Source organism: Mesoplodon densirostris, chromosome X, assembly GCF_025265405.1.
Source record: "Mesoplodon densirostris isolate mMesDen1 chromosome X, mMesDen1 primary haplotype, whole genome shotgun sequence".
NCBI classification, from domain to species: Eukaryota; Metazoa; Chordata; class Mammalia; order Artiodactyla; family Ziphiidae; genus Mesoplodon; species Mesoplodon densirostris.
In genome coordinates this window covers 90,116,209-90,131,921 of record NC_082681.1, presented here as the reverse complement: position 1 = coordinate 90,131,921, position 15,713 = coordinate 90,116,209, and the positions used below count along the sequence as shown (strand labels likewise).

Sequence of the window (15,713 nt, the reverse complement as noted above, 5' to 3'; positions counted from 1 at the left end):
GGAGGCCTTTGTTCAAATGATGGTGGAGTAAGGCAGAGCAACTTGGGTTAGCAAAGAGTCCACCTAGAGTCTCAAAGGGTGGTTAGGACAGCCCTTCTAATATCTTAACTGAAGCTTATTTCTGGTCATATCCATCCCCTGCTTAAGAACTTTTAACAGTTTCCTACTTCTGACAAGAGAGAGTGGAAACTTAGCCTAGAATTTAAAATAAAAGTCTCAGTAGCTTGGCCCACTCCAGTCTCATCCATTCAACCTCAAGTTGTCTCTCCTCTACAAGACTCTGAGCACTTCCAGAACAGAGCCTGGGTCTCATTTATTGATCCATATCCTCTTAATAGAACTCAGTAAAGAGTAATCACTAAATAGATTTTTGTCAAAAGCATAAATACATTTCCACATTATTACCTGTGCTTGCCCTGTTACATATGCCAGGAATGCCTTCTCCTTCACAGACCATATATTCAGGCTCTTCTTGGGTTCAAGAACCAATTCAGCTTGAGCGCTATTAGTTTAAGGTTTGGAGCCCTTAATATTATGGCTCTGTCATTAGTCAACTTTTCCTGGGTATGTTACTTTATACCTGCACCTAAGATGTCTACACAGAGCCATTTTCAACGGTGTGATCTCTCTGTGCTTGTACCTAGAATATAGGAGACCCTTTGTAGATATTCAACAGATGAATAATTTAATGTAGGACATCTGAGAGATAGTGCAAAATATAATGCAGAAAAATAGAGAAGAGCCCATTTTGGGTATAATGGTTGTTTCTGTTTCTTTCTTCATCTTTTTCAGGCAATGTGCCCTAGCAGCCCTGAAAGATGTCCATAACTATCTCAGCTGTGGGGAAGGTCATGTTGCGGTAAAGAAACTTGCATTTTTTCTTAGGTTTCTGCTGGGATGGAGAAGAACTAATATATATTGAGCAGTTACTATGTTCTAAACATTATTCTAAGCACTTTGCACATATTTATTTAATTTCCATGCTCCCCCATGAGATAGGTATTGTTATTATACTCCATTTTATAACCCAGAAGAATGTCATGCAGAGAGATTAAATAATTAAATATTTTACCAAGGTGGCAGGCCAGAACTGGAATACAGGTTGTATAGCTCCAGAATCTACACTCCTTTTTCTTTCTTTAAAAAAAAAATCTATCTATCTATCTATCTATCTATCTATATACATATATATATATTTGGCTGTGTCAGGTCTTAGTTGCGGCACATGGGATCTTCATTGAGGCATGCAGGATCTTTTGTTGCACCACGCAGGATCTTTCATTGTGGTGCATGGGCTATTCACTGTGGTGCACAGGCTTCTCTCTCATTGTGGCATGTGGGTTTTCTCTTCTCTAGTTGTGGCGCACAGGCTCCAGGGTGCATGGGCTCTGTAGTTGTGGCACACGGATTCCAGAGAGTGTGGGCTCTGTAGTTTGTGGCACGCAGTATCTCTAGTTGAGGCACGTGAGCTCAGTAGTTGTTACACATGGGCTTAGTTTCCCCGCAGCATGTGGGATCTTAGTTCCCTGACCAGGGATCGAATCTGCATCCCCTGTATTGGAAGGCTGATTCTTTACCACTGGACCACCAGGGAAGTCCCCAGAATCTACCTTCTTAACCAGTATACACTACCACTCCATCCCCAAGAATTCAGCAGGACTACACTAGAATTTGACTGCAATACAAACATTTTTAAGTTCTAGAGATTTAGCTAAACATTTAATCAATTTAATCTCATAGAACTTTGGGATTTGCAAATTCTAAAAGGGCTTCAAAGAGCTCCAAAGTGATAGGGAAGGAAGAAGCTTCACCTAGGAGTTGAGAGAATCAGTTCCAACTCTGCTTTGTCAGAGTTTGTGACAGTTTGTCTCTCTGTGACGTTGGTTAAGGCAAACCCTTCCTCTAAGCCTCAGCTACTTTATCTGTAAAATAACCCTAATAAAACCCCACCATTTTCCTCTTGCTTTATTATGTCTACAGAGTCTGCTACATTTCTGGGCAGGCAGTGAGGGCTCAAAGAGTGCTTGAGAAATTGATATAAGCCATTTCCAAATCCTTCAAAACCCTGTTCAAGTTTTATCCCCTTCTGGAATCCCTCCACTTAGCACAGGGATTGTCAAAGAGTAGGCATTCTATCAGAGCCAGATTCAGAGCAAACCAATCTCATCGTGTGCCTCTAGGTTTTTGATGCCACCAACACTACCAGAGAACGACGGTCACTGATTCTGCAGTTCGCTAAAGAACATGGTTACAAGGTAGAGTAACTCTCCAACTCTTATCTAGAGCCTACTCATTTAACAAACACCAAAGAAAGGCAACCCAGGGGAGGCAGAGTTGCCAAATCAGCTACCATAGGGTCAGAATTCTAATTTAGTTGTAGGGCTTTTCAGGTCACAGTTAGAAACAGCAGAACAGAACAGAACAGGAAAGAATAGGTGCCACATTCGGCAATGGAAGATAATTGCTGACAAGCTGACACTGTGGGGGTGGGTATGAGGAAGGAGGAGAGAGAACCACTACAATTCAGGGCCAATCTGCCTCATAAAACTCAGAATCCTGAAAGCACCACTGTATGAAATTATGTTGTCAGAGATACCTCTAAAGATGACTCAGAGCCATTGAGAAGGAGTCAAGCTATGTTTGACTCCTACCAAACATAATTCCTTGCTGGAAATCTTTCTTCTGTTTCTTTTATAGGTCTTTTTCATTGAGTCCATTTGTAATGACCCCGACGTCATTGCAGAAAACATCAGGGTAAGGAGCACCAGTCACCTTTTCTTCTTATTTTGTCTCAGATTTAGATCATACCTAGAAATACCTCTGTGCAGTTAAAGGAGGTATCTTCCCTGAGCTTCTCCTCCCACTTCCTATAGGAAGTATTCCCTGACCATCCTGGCATACAATGATTCTGTGGAATTCCTTTAAGTAGTGGAGAGGAAACTAAGGTTCCAAGAGAAGTAAGTTGTCAAGGGTTCATACAGCCAGGAAGAGGTAGAACTGAGACTGGACCTCAAGCCTGGATGTCTGCCTTGAAAGCTCTTTTTTTCTGCCCCACAATTCGTATCAGAGCTATCACTGCTCTTTTCTACAGTTTCTAGGCATGTGGTCTAGATTTAGATCACTCACTACAATTTATTGTTCCCTATTTCATTAAATTACTGTATCTTGGGGACAGAGGAGACCTTAAAGCTCACCTCCTTCAACACTTCATCAGAAACTTTAAATCTTAGCTAATTGTTTGTGTAGATTTTCTCTTTGTACCTCCAGTGTGGAAGCTCATTGCCTTCATTAAGCGCAGTCCAATCAATCTGAATCCGCCTCCCTGTAATTTCCACTCAGTGGTCCTAATTTTGCCTCTTGAGGCATAGAATATGTCCAAGTCCTCTCTTTCCTTTTCATCCATCCACCTATCTATCCATTTGTTGATTAAACATAAATTGAATACATACACCTGGGCTGAACCTTTCTGGGTACTAGAGACAGAAATACATAGGGGAGAGCCTGGCCCTTGAGCTCACAGTCTAGTGAGGGAGACTGACAATTTTATAGACATAATTCTGTGAGATCAGTGGTGAGATGAAGAAACAAATGAGGCTGTGGCAGCACAGTGTTGAGGACCTAACCTTGCATGGGAAGCCTTCTCAATGAAGGTAATAGCTGACCTTCATCTTGAAGAATGCATAGGAATTTGGCAAGTAAAGAATGGAAAATAGGGGGATAGCACATACTAAGTATGGCATCTATGGAGAACTAGGAATAGCTTAGGTTGTCTAAAGCAAAGTATGTGGAGGTCTAGAGGAGCAATGGGAGAGGAGGATGAAGAAATCATTTGGGGCCCAATCATAACACGCCATGAGTCACCTGCTAAAATATTTCATACTTTGCCCTAAAAGATGTGAGGAAATGGTGAAGGGTTTCAAGCAGAGGAATTCCATATTCAGATGTGCATGTTAGAGATATCCTTCTGGCTGCTAGTATGGGAAAGTAACTAGACTATAGACAGAGTAACCAGTCACAAAGCTAGAGTGAGCATCCAGGAAAGAGAGAATGGAGGCCAGCTGGAGAGATATTTAGAAGATACAGTGGGGAAGATTTGGTAACTTCTAAAAGGTGGGGGATGATAGAAAGAGACACATCTAGGATGACTCCCAGATTCATTTTATGCTCAGGTGACTTGAGTAGATGATAGTGACATTCAATGAAATGGGGAATGTGGGTGGAGAAGGTAGATATATTAAGGGATTAGGAGTTGCCAGCCCCTCAGAAATCTAAAGCCAATATATGCCATGTTATCCCAGTAAACACTCAATACATGTAAGCCATTATGACCCCTGGCCAAGATCTCCTGTTCCTTTTCTTCAACCATTTCTCTCACCACAATTTCCAGGCCACTTATAAATGTTTCTCTTAAACAGTGTGTGAACTGAATATAATGTAACAGACCTTGTTTGAGCACACAGGGATAAGGAATGAGGAGTTAACACAGTTCAGATTCTCTTCAACTGACTGATTTTTTTAAACTTGGGCATGACCCTTTCTCCAAGTCTCAACTTCCTCATCTTTATGATGAGGAATGTTGTACTCAGTAATCTCTAAGGGCTCTTCTCAAGGGCACTGTCAGAGTCTCTGTCTCCCATGGTTCTTCCATCTTTCTCCCTTCGTCCAGCAAGTGAAACTTGGCAGCCCTGATTACAAAGACTGTGACCGTGAAAAGGTTCTGGAAGACTTTCTAAAGAGAATCGAGTGCTATGAGGTCAACTACCAACCCTTGGATGATGAACTAGACAGGTAAGAACCCAGAACCCCAAAGTAAAGGTCAGGATCCTTAGCCCAGTTTTGATGTCCTGTAGGACCTGGAGGAATGCCTTCCTTCTCTGGGCCTCAGCTTTATTTGTAACATCAGGAAACTGTACTTGATTTGTCTTCAAGGGCCCTCCCAGCTCTAATTATCCATGAGGTGGTGATTCCTTGATGTGTAAGGTGTTCATAAGGGGCTTGAAGTAGTGTTTTCCTGAACAATATGGACATATTAGGACCCTGATCTCAGGGGGGAAAAATGTCTCTCTCCTGTGGTTGTTGCTATTATGTTTTCAAAAGTATTCTTCACACATGGATGACATTTCAGCTTCCAAACATGTTCACCATTTTTGTTTCATTGAATCCCCTCGGCATCCCTGTTAAGGGGCTTGAAGTAGTGTTTTCCTGAACAATATGGACATATTAGGACCCTGATCTCAGGGGGGAAAAATGTCTCTCTCCTGTGGTTGTTGCTATTATGTTTTCAAAAGTATTCTTCACACATGGATGACATTTCAGCTTCCAAACATGTTCACCATTTTTGTTTCATTGAATCCCCTCGGCATCCCTGTTAAGGAGGCTGAAATAGGTCTTATGATCATAAATTTTCAAGAAGAGGAGATAGCATCTTAGAGAGCTGAAACCACTTGCTCAAGCTTCTACCACAAGTCAGGAGGTAGAGCTAGGATTCTAACCACATATTCTGTCTCTTAATCATGTCTGTTTTCACAACACGCATGTACCTTCAATCAATAAGTATTTGGATTCTTTGGGCTATGGTGTACATCGGGGCTGTAAATAAGGGCAAGAGAGGTAGGTTCTATCCTCCGGTAGCTTCCATAGTGCTTTGACATATGGGAAGATACATTAAAAATATGAAACTTTCATTCACAATACCAACTAAAGATTGGAGAGGTGTTAGCTGGCAGTACAGGGAAAATGTGAGTTTTAGATGTAGGGTATACCCAGAACCTCACTTTCTTTCAAAATTGATTGTGATGAGAAGATACTCTGGTCACTCAGACCCTTTGGGCCCCAAGTAAGAAGTATAAGGAGGCTTCTAACAGTCATCACCACCCAAAGAAGTTTAAAGAGCATCCTTCCAACTTTGTCCAACCAAAGTCCCCAGGGGTGAGCATTGTTACTGCCTCACTTCTTAGATGGGGAAACAGACCCAGGGCAGGGCAAGGGCTTACCTGAGGCCACACAATGAGTGAGTAGAAGAATATATACTCAAATTCTTGTCTTCAAACTTCCATCATAGTTATCCTCCTCCCACATCCCTATATCATAAAAAGTGTCACATGAGGCTTAGACACTCAGGACAAGGGGCAGGACCTTGTGTACAATTGTGAATATTGTTCACTGTGCCAGGTCACAGGTGCACTTGCTTTTCTCACCAAGACGTGTACTGGAGTAGGGGAAACTTTTTCAAATTTCCACAAAGGCACTGTATGGGTAGTAGCATATAGTGGAAGAAGTTTGAAGGAGGGGAGCTAAAATGAAAGAACAACATTGAGAAAGCCCCTAGCCTTTGGCCTAGACTGCTGCAGGTACTCGGTGTTTGATGAATCAGTTTGGGTCTGAAGGCAACTGATTCTGAAAGTTGGCTTTATCTAATTGTTTTTCCATCAACAGACATTTACAATCCATGCATCAAGGCCTACCCCTAAGCTGTACTCTAGGAACCCAAAGAGGGAAGGGCTATCTATCTCTGTTCTGATAGAATGCCCACTTGGTTGAGGAAGACAATGAGTATGCAGTTGACCAGAATTGTGGGGATGGTAAAGCAAGTGTGGTGGGGAACACAGAAGAGGGGACCCAGTCCAACTTGGAGGAAAAGTTCTGGAAGAACATGTTTACCCAGTAGGTGGACTAGACATGCGTTTAGGGCACCAGCAAGGTAGAGTCCACCAAAAATAAGAAAATAAAATCTTGAAAGCTTTTAATAGCTTGTATTTCAAAAACAGCATCAAGGTAGTCAAAACAGAAAAAATATAACCAGAACTCAGTAGAACTTTTTCATGTTATAATATAGCTTATAATTTTTATTTTAAATTACACATGATGGGGGTAAGCATTAGCTACTATAATACTTTTGATATGAAGTACCTTTAAATGACTTCACATGATCCTGGGCTCAAAGAAAACTTTCTAAAGAGAGTGAATGTACTGGTTCTTTAAGGATGGATGCATAGGAGCTCAGCTTTGGAAATCAGGCAATTAACATATTTGCAAGGAAAGAGAACAGTACCTTGCAATGGCCTAGTTAAATCTGAATAAAAGTAGAGGAGTACAGAGAATATTTCAGCAAAAGCATTAAGGCTAGAATGAAACAGAGAAGTTATGAGCATGGACATGGAACACTGAGGTGAGGCAAAGCAGGACCAGTGTATGAATGCACCTAGAATGTCAGACTAAGCTACGGAATTTGGAAGTTCTCCTAGAGCCACTCAGGACCTAGTACCAGGAACAAGGCAACAAGGCTACATCAGATATTTTCTACTTAGGTTCTGAGAGTCATAGATGAGATGGTTGGAGAGTTTGACATTAGGCAAATCAATTCCTCTCTCTGTGTTTCAGTTTCCTCACTTATCAGAGATAATAATCTCTGCTTCCTAGGATGGTTATGAGGACTTATGCACTTTGAAGCCCCCACCCCTGCCAGATGCATACACACACACAAAATGGTCAGCAAATGCAAGTGGCCTGTGAGATGTTGGAGACAGTCAGGGACACAGAGGATTACTGTTTCTCTCTGAGTATGTCAGCAGTGTGAACCACAAAAGAGAGAACCCTAGATGCCTGAAGTGTGAGGAGTGAAAGTAAAACGACAGTCTGGCTCAAACTGAGATTGAGGAAAGGAGAGAAAAGGAGATGGTAGCAGGCGGTGAGCTCCTCAGAGTGGCCAGGAACCAAGTCTCTAGAACAGGCACCCAGAACAGGGCAAGGTAGAGGAAAGGTAGGTGAGAGCTGGGTTATAGAGGAGGCTTGAAGGCAGGGTGTGTGGTTGGGGCTTTCTCTTGGGATCAGCCTCTCCACCATCAGCCCCTGAGCTGCCCTTGCTCCTGCTTGGGTTGGCCCAGCCACCTGTCCTACATCAAGATCTTCGACGTGGGCACACGCTACATGGTGAACCGAGTGCAGGACCATATCCAGAGCCGCACAGTCTACTATCTCATGAACATCCACGTCACACCCCGCTCCATCTACCTATGCCGGCACGGTGAGAGTGAACTCAACCTCAGAGGCCGCATCGGAGGTGACTCTGGCCTCTCAGCTGGGGGCAAGCAGGTAGGGATGGCCCCATGCACTCAGAGGTGTTGGCTGAGCTGGTCCAGGTGGGCTGCGGGTTGGTGGGGTGGCTGCTGCCTGGGTCCTGAGAATGGGGGGACTCAGTGGCAGGATAAAAGCAGGTTCTGGTCACTCTTGCTCTTCCACCCCATCAGCCACTCAGTTTTGACCCATTGAATGGCTCCCAAGTGCCAACAGCATCTGCAAGTCCGATGGCTTGGTCCTGGTGCTCCAGCCCTTCCTAGATCTGGCTGCTCCTCCAGCCCCATTACAATAAGCACCCTCTCTCCTGCCTGACTGGTCCCCTCATCTTTCTCACAACTCTGTGCTTTTGCTTGTGCAGTTTCCCCACCGAGGCTGTCCTCCTCTGTCCCCTCTGTCAGCTGGTGACCGTCATTTGCACAGATACCTGCCTTAAAGTGTCCCACCTTTGAATCCGTCTTCTCCTCCATTACTCAGGGCCGATGCTACTCCCCCAAACCCCCACTACAGGTCATCACAGGGTCAGCACTTGTCCCCCACCAGTTACCGCTTCTTTTCTGCCCTCCCTCCTCCACCCCTTCCAGGACCCATCTCCTGCTCCATGAGCTGGTCCAGGAAGCCCTCCCTTGTCCTTTCCTGCCCTCCTAGGCAGGTCACCTGGGCTCCATCCCCCCCACTTCTGGCCCATCTCTGACCCTCACGGTGGGAGTCTCTTTGTAGCTGAGAATAGTGAGCTGCACATTATGGGTGTTGGCCAATTATAGAGACACATTTTCCTATGTTTGGCCCTGTCCCTGGGCTTGTTACCACAGTTATTGTTCTTGCTGGGAGGATGGTTTGGGGTGGAAAAAGTGAGAAATGAGGTGCAGGAGGGAGGGAATGTCCTCTTTTATTGGACACCTCTGCACATTCACTGCACCATCTGCTTCCACATGTGTGGCCTCATTTAATCTTCACAACAGCTCTGTGCAGTGGCCATTACCGTCACTGATTTATGGATGAGGAGGCTGAGGCCCACACAGGAACAGAGAGTGGCCCTTGGTCACACAGCCAGTAAAGGACAGAGCCAGGACTGAAAACCAGGCCTTCATGCTTGCTCCTCAGCCTCCCCCACTGCAGAGCTGGCAGTGTCACAGGCAAGGCATCGCACCGGAAGGCCTGGTCCTCCTGGATCATTTTCTCTTACTTTCAGACTGGTAGCCTCCCCTCGAGGTAGACTGTGACCTCTGACTCTCGCCTCTCTCGCAGAGTCAGAGACCACTGGAGGAGCCACCTTAACCCGGGGCACCACCTACAGCCAGGGGTCTCTTGGTTAGGGCTGTCCGTGGCTTTGCCTGCACAATTTAGCACCCAGTTTGGACACGTGGCCATCTCCACCCAACATGCCTCCTTGAACAAAAGTGTGCGCATGTACATGCACATGCTTGGCCCCAACCTTCATGGTAAAGGGCACAGTGCACCATGCATTGTTTACAAAGCAGTTTCCCATCAACTGTCACCCACCACCAATCACAGTAGCTATCACTATGTGCCAGGGAATGCTCTGGGTGCTCCCTGTCCACTATCCAATGTGACACTCACAGAGACCAGGCTGAGTGAGCTAATGCTGTTTGCATTTTATAGGCAGGAGATATGAGGCCAGAGATGGCCAGGGACACGTCCGAGGCCACACGGGCATAACCCCCATCGCCTGTCTCCCAGTCAGGACTCCTTCCACCAGAGCACACTGACTGCTGACTCATAATCCATAATTAGAATGTGTGTACACAATGCCTATATTTGTACATGAAAATGTGTGCCTGTATCTGTACATTTGTGCAGATGTTCCTCACACACCATCTGTGATGAATAACATGCCTATATGCAGAAGAAAAGTGAACCACTTGCTCATCTGGGCTCCCACAAACCTAAGTGGTTCCTTTTGGTGCTGTCACTGTTTCCCTCACTGGACTGGCCATGTCTTAATAACAGGGCACCCCAGTACCCAGCACATGGCCACACACACTCAGTAAATGTTTGAATGCCCTTAGAACCTGGGTACCAGGTCTCCTGCTCAAACAATGAGAATTCACAGCGTCAAAGAGAAAGGTACCCACATCCCACCCCCATACACTTCCAGACCACACTCAGAGTACCCAGAACACTAGAATTTCCTGCCCAGAGTCTGCTTCCATTACCTACATGGGCATATCCCAGAGTCTGTTCACCTGAGAAAAGGCCACGTCACAGAAGTGTTCACCCCTAGGCAAAGGGGTGGCAAAGGGGTTACTGTTTGTGTGTCATGGAGATTGGTGGAAATATGGTGTGGACAGAACTTGTTCCTGTGACTGGATTATCCATAAACGTGTACTCAAGGCACCTAGGGGTGCAGGATGGAGCAAAAATGGGAAAAGGAGGCAAGTAGACTATGAGTGGAGTGCTTCCATTTGTACTTTTGGCCCAGGCTCCACAAATGTTAGAGGTGGGCTGTTTGAATGAATGAACAGTCAAGTAGGAGGTTCTGTGAGCAAACATCAGTGAACGCACACAAACACATATGCACATATACACACATGAATACACATATTCTTCTCTATTCCCTTGGTCCTTAGTCACATGGGCAAGAGTATGACATTTTATAAATTGGGAACATTTAAACTCTACTTTTGCTTGTTCATCGTCACTCCATTATTTGTGGCAGATCTGAAATTCTTCTCATGGTCACCCTGTCTTCTTTCATCTCTCTCTCTCCTCTGCTCTCCCCCTTTGCTCCCCTACTCCCCAGTATGCCTATGCCCTGGCCAACTTCATTCAGTCCCAGGGCCTCAGCTCCCTGAAGGTGTGGACCAGCCACATGAAGAGGACTATCCAGACAGCTGAAGCCCTGGGTGTTCCCTATGAGCAGTGGAAGGCCCTGAATGAGATTGATGCGGTGAGATGGAGGGGGATGGATTTCCCGGTGGATGGTGAGGCTTGACTCTAGGCTTATCCCCTGGATTGCCTCTACTCTGGCTCATATGGGGAACCTAATTAATTCAACAAACATTTCTTGCGCTAAACACTGTCTGTGCCTTGGGGATCCAGTGAAGGCCAGAACAGACAAGGTATTTATTCTCATGGAGCCCAAAGGCAGACCGTGAATAAGACATTGCATTGCATGTGACAAAAGTTTGTGAGAGGGGAAGTGCAAGGGACTATAGAGTCTCAGAAGGTGAAGGTACTCTTGACAAGACAGTGGTGGAAGATTTAGAAGGAAAGCTTCCTAGAGGAAGCTGGAGATGAGACAAGAAGCAGGCAAAATGGACTGGGGTGAGGGGATAATTTTAATTCGAGAAATAGGGAACAGTTCATGTGAAAGCCCAGAGGTGAGAAGAGAGCATGGCATGTTTAGGTAACTGAGGAAAAATAGCAGAGAGTCTGGGACAGTGAGTGTGAGGTCTGGAGAGAAGGGAGATGAGGTTGGAAAGGAAGACAGCTTATAGGGCTTTATAGTCCATGTTGAGGGATTTGGATGCTGCCCTAAAAATGGGAAGCCATTGATGTGGTCTAAGTCAAGGAGGAGTAGCCTGAATGTGATTCACATTTCCTTAAAAATAGACCACTCTGGTCATGTGTGGAGACGAGGTGAGCAGAAGGCCAGAATGAGAATGCATACCAGTATGGAGATGGCTGCATTAGTCTAGGCAAGAGGTGAGGGTGTGATGGCCCATATGTATATTGGAGATGAAATGAAGAAGAAAATTTTGGTAAATATTTCATCTGACCCTCATGACATGGCAGTCTCTCTTTAGAGTCAGGTTTTTCCATGAGCTTTTTGAGAAGGTGTTTCCTCTCCATTGTCTCACCTGCACCATAGGTACACTGACAACAGGTTAGACACTAAAGTAAAAGCTTCACCACAGATGTAGATAACTTGTGTGTAGGTAGGTTAACCTGATTGCCTGCTAGATAAATACAGAGAAGTATGTTTGTGTATACATAATACATATATGCTTAACTGTAGATGTACAGAGACACACATATTTAGAAAAGGGATATACAGAATTGTTATACATATCACATATATTTGTTATAAAATACATGCAAGCAACAGTTCATCATAATTGTTCAGTTATTGTTTGTTTCTGGCCCACATGTGGTGTAAACATTTATTGGATACCTACTCCATTTCAGGCTCTGGAGTAGTGCTGGAGACAGAGATTTGTTCCTGTCTTCACTGGGTTTTCAGAAATAAACCAAGGTAGACAGAGGAATGCAAAATAATGTGTGTGATACAGGCTCTGATGGGTTAGAATGTGGGCACACAGATGTTGGGGCAAGGCATCTGGCCCAGCCATGATCTGCCTAGAGGAAGTGATACTTAGCTAAAGCCTAAGGGGTGAGTAACAGTGAGCCAGAGAGAGAGGATCAGGAATAGTATGTCATGCAGAGAAAGCAGAATAAGCAAAGAGGGAATTGTGTGTGTGTGTGTGTGTGTGTGTGTGTGTGTGTGTGTTTGTAGAGCTACTAAGGTCATAGCAGTGCAGATGGAAAGGGAAGAAAAAGGAATAGATCTGAGAGAAATTTAAGAGGAAGAATCTCAGGAATTAGCTATGAGGGGATGGGTAAGGAAGAAGGAAGAATTTAGAATGATGTCTAATTTTCTGGTTTCTTTTCCATTCAGTGATATATTAATAATTAGATATATTAATCTAATAACATTAGATTAAATTAATCTATTTAAATTACTATATAATCTAAATAATATTAATTAATATAATAATATATTCCATTGATTGAGTTTTTAAAATGTGCCTTGTACATTCTGTACTAGTCTCTTTTACATATATTATCTCTAATATTCAAACTACTGTTATGAGGTAGTTATAATTATCCTTATTTTGCAGATGAGGAAAATAAAATTCAGAGAAGTTAAGCAATTTTCCTTGTCAATAAAGTCAGTGGCCACTTCAACAGGCAACAGGCTCCCAGCATGCCTCAGAATAGAAAGTCAAAGACAATCTGGAAAGACCTTGTGTATATACAGGGTGCACTTTCTCCTATGGACAGTGTCAGTTGCAGGTTTGCCACTGCCTGTCTTCTTGTAGGCTGGGGCAGGGTTGAACCTAAACCCTAAGGGAAGCTTGGTTGATAGCTCAAAAGACAAAAACCAGAGCACATTGCTCCCCTACAGGCAGGTCTACTTGGAATCTACACAACCAGATGGAAATCTTACAAACCCAACATCACTTCCCACCTCTACCAGCAGCCACCTCACTTCTGTGGATTTCTCAGTGGGAACTCATTATCTGAGCCCTTGATTCCTTCTTTGGGTGTGGAGATTGTATCTCCCCAAGGACCACTCTGAAACTGTTAGGAATTTACTAATTCTTGCCTTCTGAGAAGTCTGTGGATACCTGTTTCTTTATCTGCCAGAGGTCCTGGAGCAGAGGTGTGGGCAGGAGGGATGGGAAATGCTATAACACAAGAAAACACTGCTGTGGATGTGCGTACACACATGTGCCTGCCTACACAGTCACAGACATCCACCATAGGTATGTTTACACTCACAGACATGCACTTCACAGACACATGGACCCAATAGTCAAACACAAGTTCCCTCTTAGATGCATCTACCAATCATATTTGCACCATTCATGCACACACATACATACTTACAGACAGACACACCTAGAGATACATATCACACTCACTATAGACACACATGCAGTCTTTGCATATATCTACATCACATAGACACATAGAGGCACACCGGGGACATATAAACAGTACAGACACATAACCTCAATCATATTACCACAGATTAACGCAGACTTCAGACATAGGTACACAGATACTGACACATATAATCAGGGACATACACACTCACAGATACACATACCACAGACACACTGAGACCCACATGGAGGGACAGACCACAGAGACACCCATGCAGGCACATTCTTAGATGATCAGACAGTCTGCATACACACACACTCACACCAATACACTATACATCTGCTGAGACAAATACACAACCAACAGCATAGGACCTTAAACATACCACAAATACACACCATAAGCATGCTGCACACACACAGATAAACACAGTCACAAATCCCCACAAATTTATAAAAATACACACTCATATATACAATGCACACCTATAAACCTATTGGGACAACCATAGAGAAACACCAGATACCCACCATACACTCAGCCTGAACACACCTATACACATGCACTCATTCTCACATCCACACAGCTACACACCTTGTGCATACATACACACATACATTCAGACAACAGACACAGACCTAGAGCTGTGTTCACAGAAACCCAGGTGCTTGTGTGCTAACGTTCCACAATCATTGGCTTCAGAACTATGGTAGAGGCTGTGGGGATTCCAACTTATGAATACTTTTGTCCCCAAATAATTTTTCTCAGGGTGTCTGTGAGGAGATGACCTACGAAGAAATTCAAGAACACTACCCTGAAGAATTTGCACTACGAGACCAAGATAAATATCGCTACCGCTATCCCAAGGGAGAGGTAAGGTTTGGAGGGGTGGCCAGACTCTTAGAACTCCTCCCCAGTATCTCTATTCCAACTACCAGGATTCCATATTTTCCTAGACAGCTTTAAAAACAGGGTAAAGCAAATTTTGCAGCATCTTCCATCCCACAAGGCACATGATTATCTGGCCCTTGGCTGTCTCATTCTTAGCTATAGACAACTGATTCCTCTGTTTTTTAAAAGCTACACATTTGCATGATTATTTTTCTGTCTTCTTTCAGGAGGGCTCACTTTGTCCTAGACTTTGTCTTTGATACCCTTACACTAAAGGTATTTGAAATAGTTCAATATACTCTAATTTCCTGACATTTTATTGCCAAGTTGCCTAAAGCTCCAGCCTCTCTGGACTGTGGGTTGGAGTCCCAAGGGACAATGGCTAATGGTTTATCCAACTTCTTTGCCACCACATGAACCAGACTATCAGTTCCCTATTCCCATGTGAGGTAAATCCTCGTTGTTTTCAACCCAGTCTCCATTTAGCCAGTTCCACATGTTAGAATATTTATTAGTCATACTCCATTTCTGATACAGATTCCAGGGAACAATTATCAGAAAGCAAGATATCAGAGAAGAAGAAACAATAGATATCCTGTGTTACAAAGCACTTTCACATTTGTATTTTCATCCTCAAAAATGACATTATGAAGTCAGTCCGACTTTATATATTTTGAGGCTATGTTGTTAGAGGCATACAAATTTAAAGCAATTATATCTCCTTAGTGAATTGTATATTTTATTATTACATAGTGAGCAAGCCTCTTTCCCCCTAATAATGCTTTCTGCCTAAAAGTGTATTTTATATGATATTAATATAGCTATATAAGATTTCTTCTGGTCAGTATTTGCCTAGTTCATCTTTAGTCATTTACTTTCAACTTCTCTGTGTATTTTTGTTTTGTTTCTTATAGACAGCATATAGTTGACATTTATTGGTTTTAATAAAAACTGAAAATGTATGTCTTTTGAATGGTAAATTTGGTACACTTACTTTTATTGTAATTACTGATTTATTTGAATTTCTTTCTATTATCTTATTTTGAGTTCTCTAGGCTTAGTTTATCTTTTCTCTTTTCCTCCCTTCTTTAGAATTGATAGAGTTTTTACAT

General features: G+C 43.5%; 1 protein-coding gene across 3 annotated transcripts in view; it reads left to right on the top strand.

The window, feature by feature from the left end:
* Nucleotides 1-15,713, top strand: part of PFKFB1 (6-phosphofructo-2-kinase/fructose-2,6-biphosphatase 1) — a 67,194-nt gene that overhangs the window by 43,960 nt on the left and 7,521 nt on the right. For all 3 annotated transcript variants that reach the window (XM_060086621.1, XM_060086620.1, XM_060086618.1), the window contains exons 4-10: nt 793-859; nt 2,181-2,255; nt 2,698-2,754; nt 4,667-4,788; nt 7,884-8,091; nt 10,838-10,984; nt 14,479-14,583. In XM_060086621.1, coding sequence (XP_059942604.1) covers nt 793-859; nt 2,181-2,255; nt 2,698-2,754; nt 4,667-4,788; nt 7,884-8,091; nt 10,838-10,984; nt 14,479-14,583 — 781 coding nt within the window. The remainder of the gene's footprint in view (nt 1-792; nt 860-2,180; nt 2,256-2,697; nt 2,755-4,666; nt 4,789-7,883; nt 8,092-10,837; nt 10,985-14,478; nt 14,584-15,713) is intronic.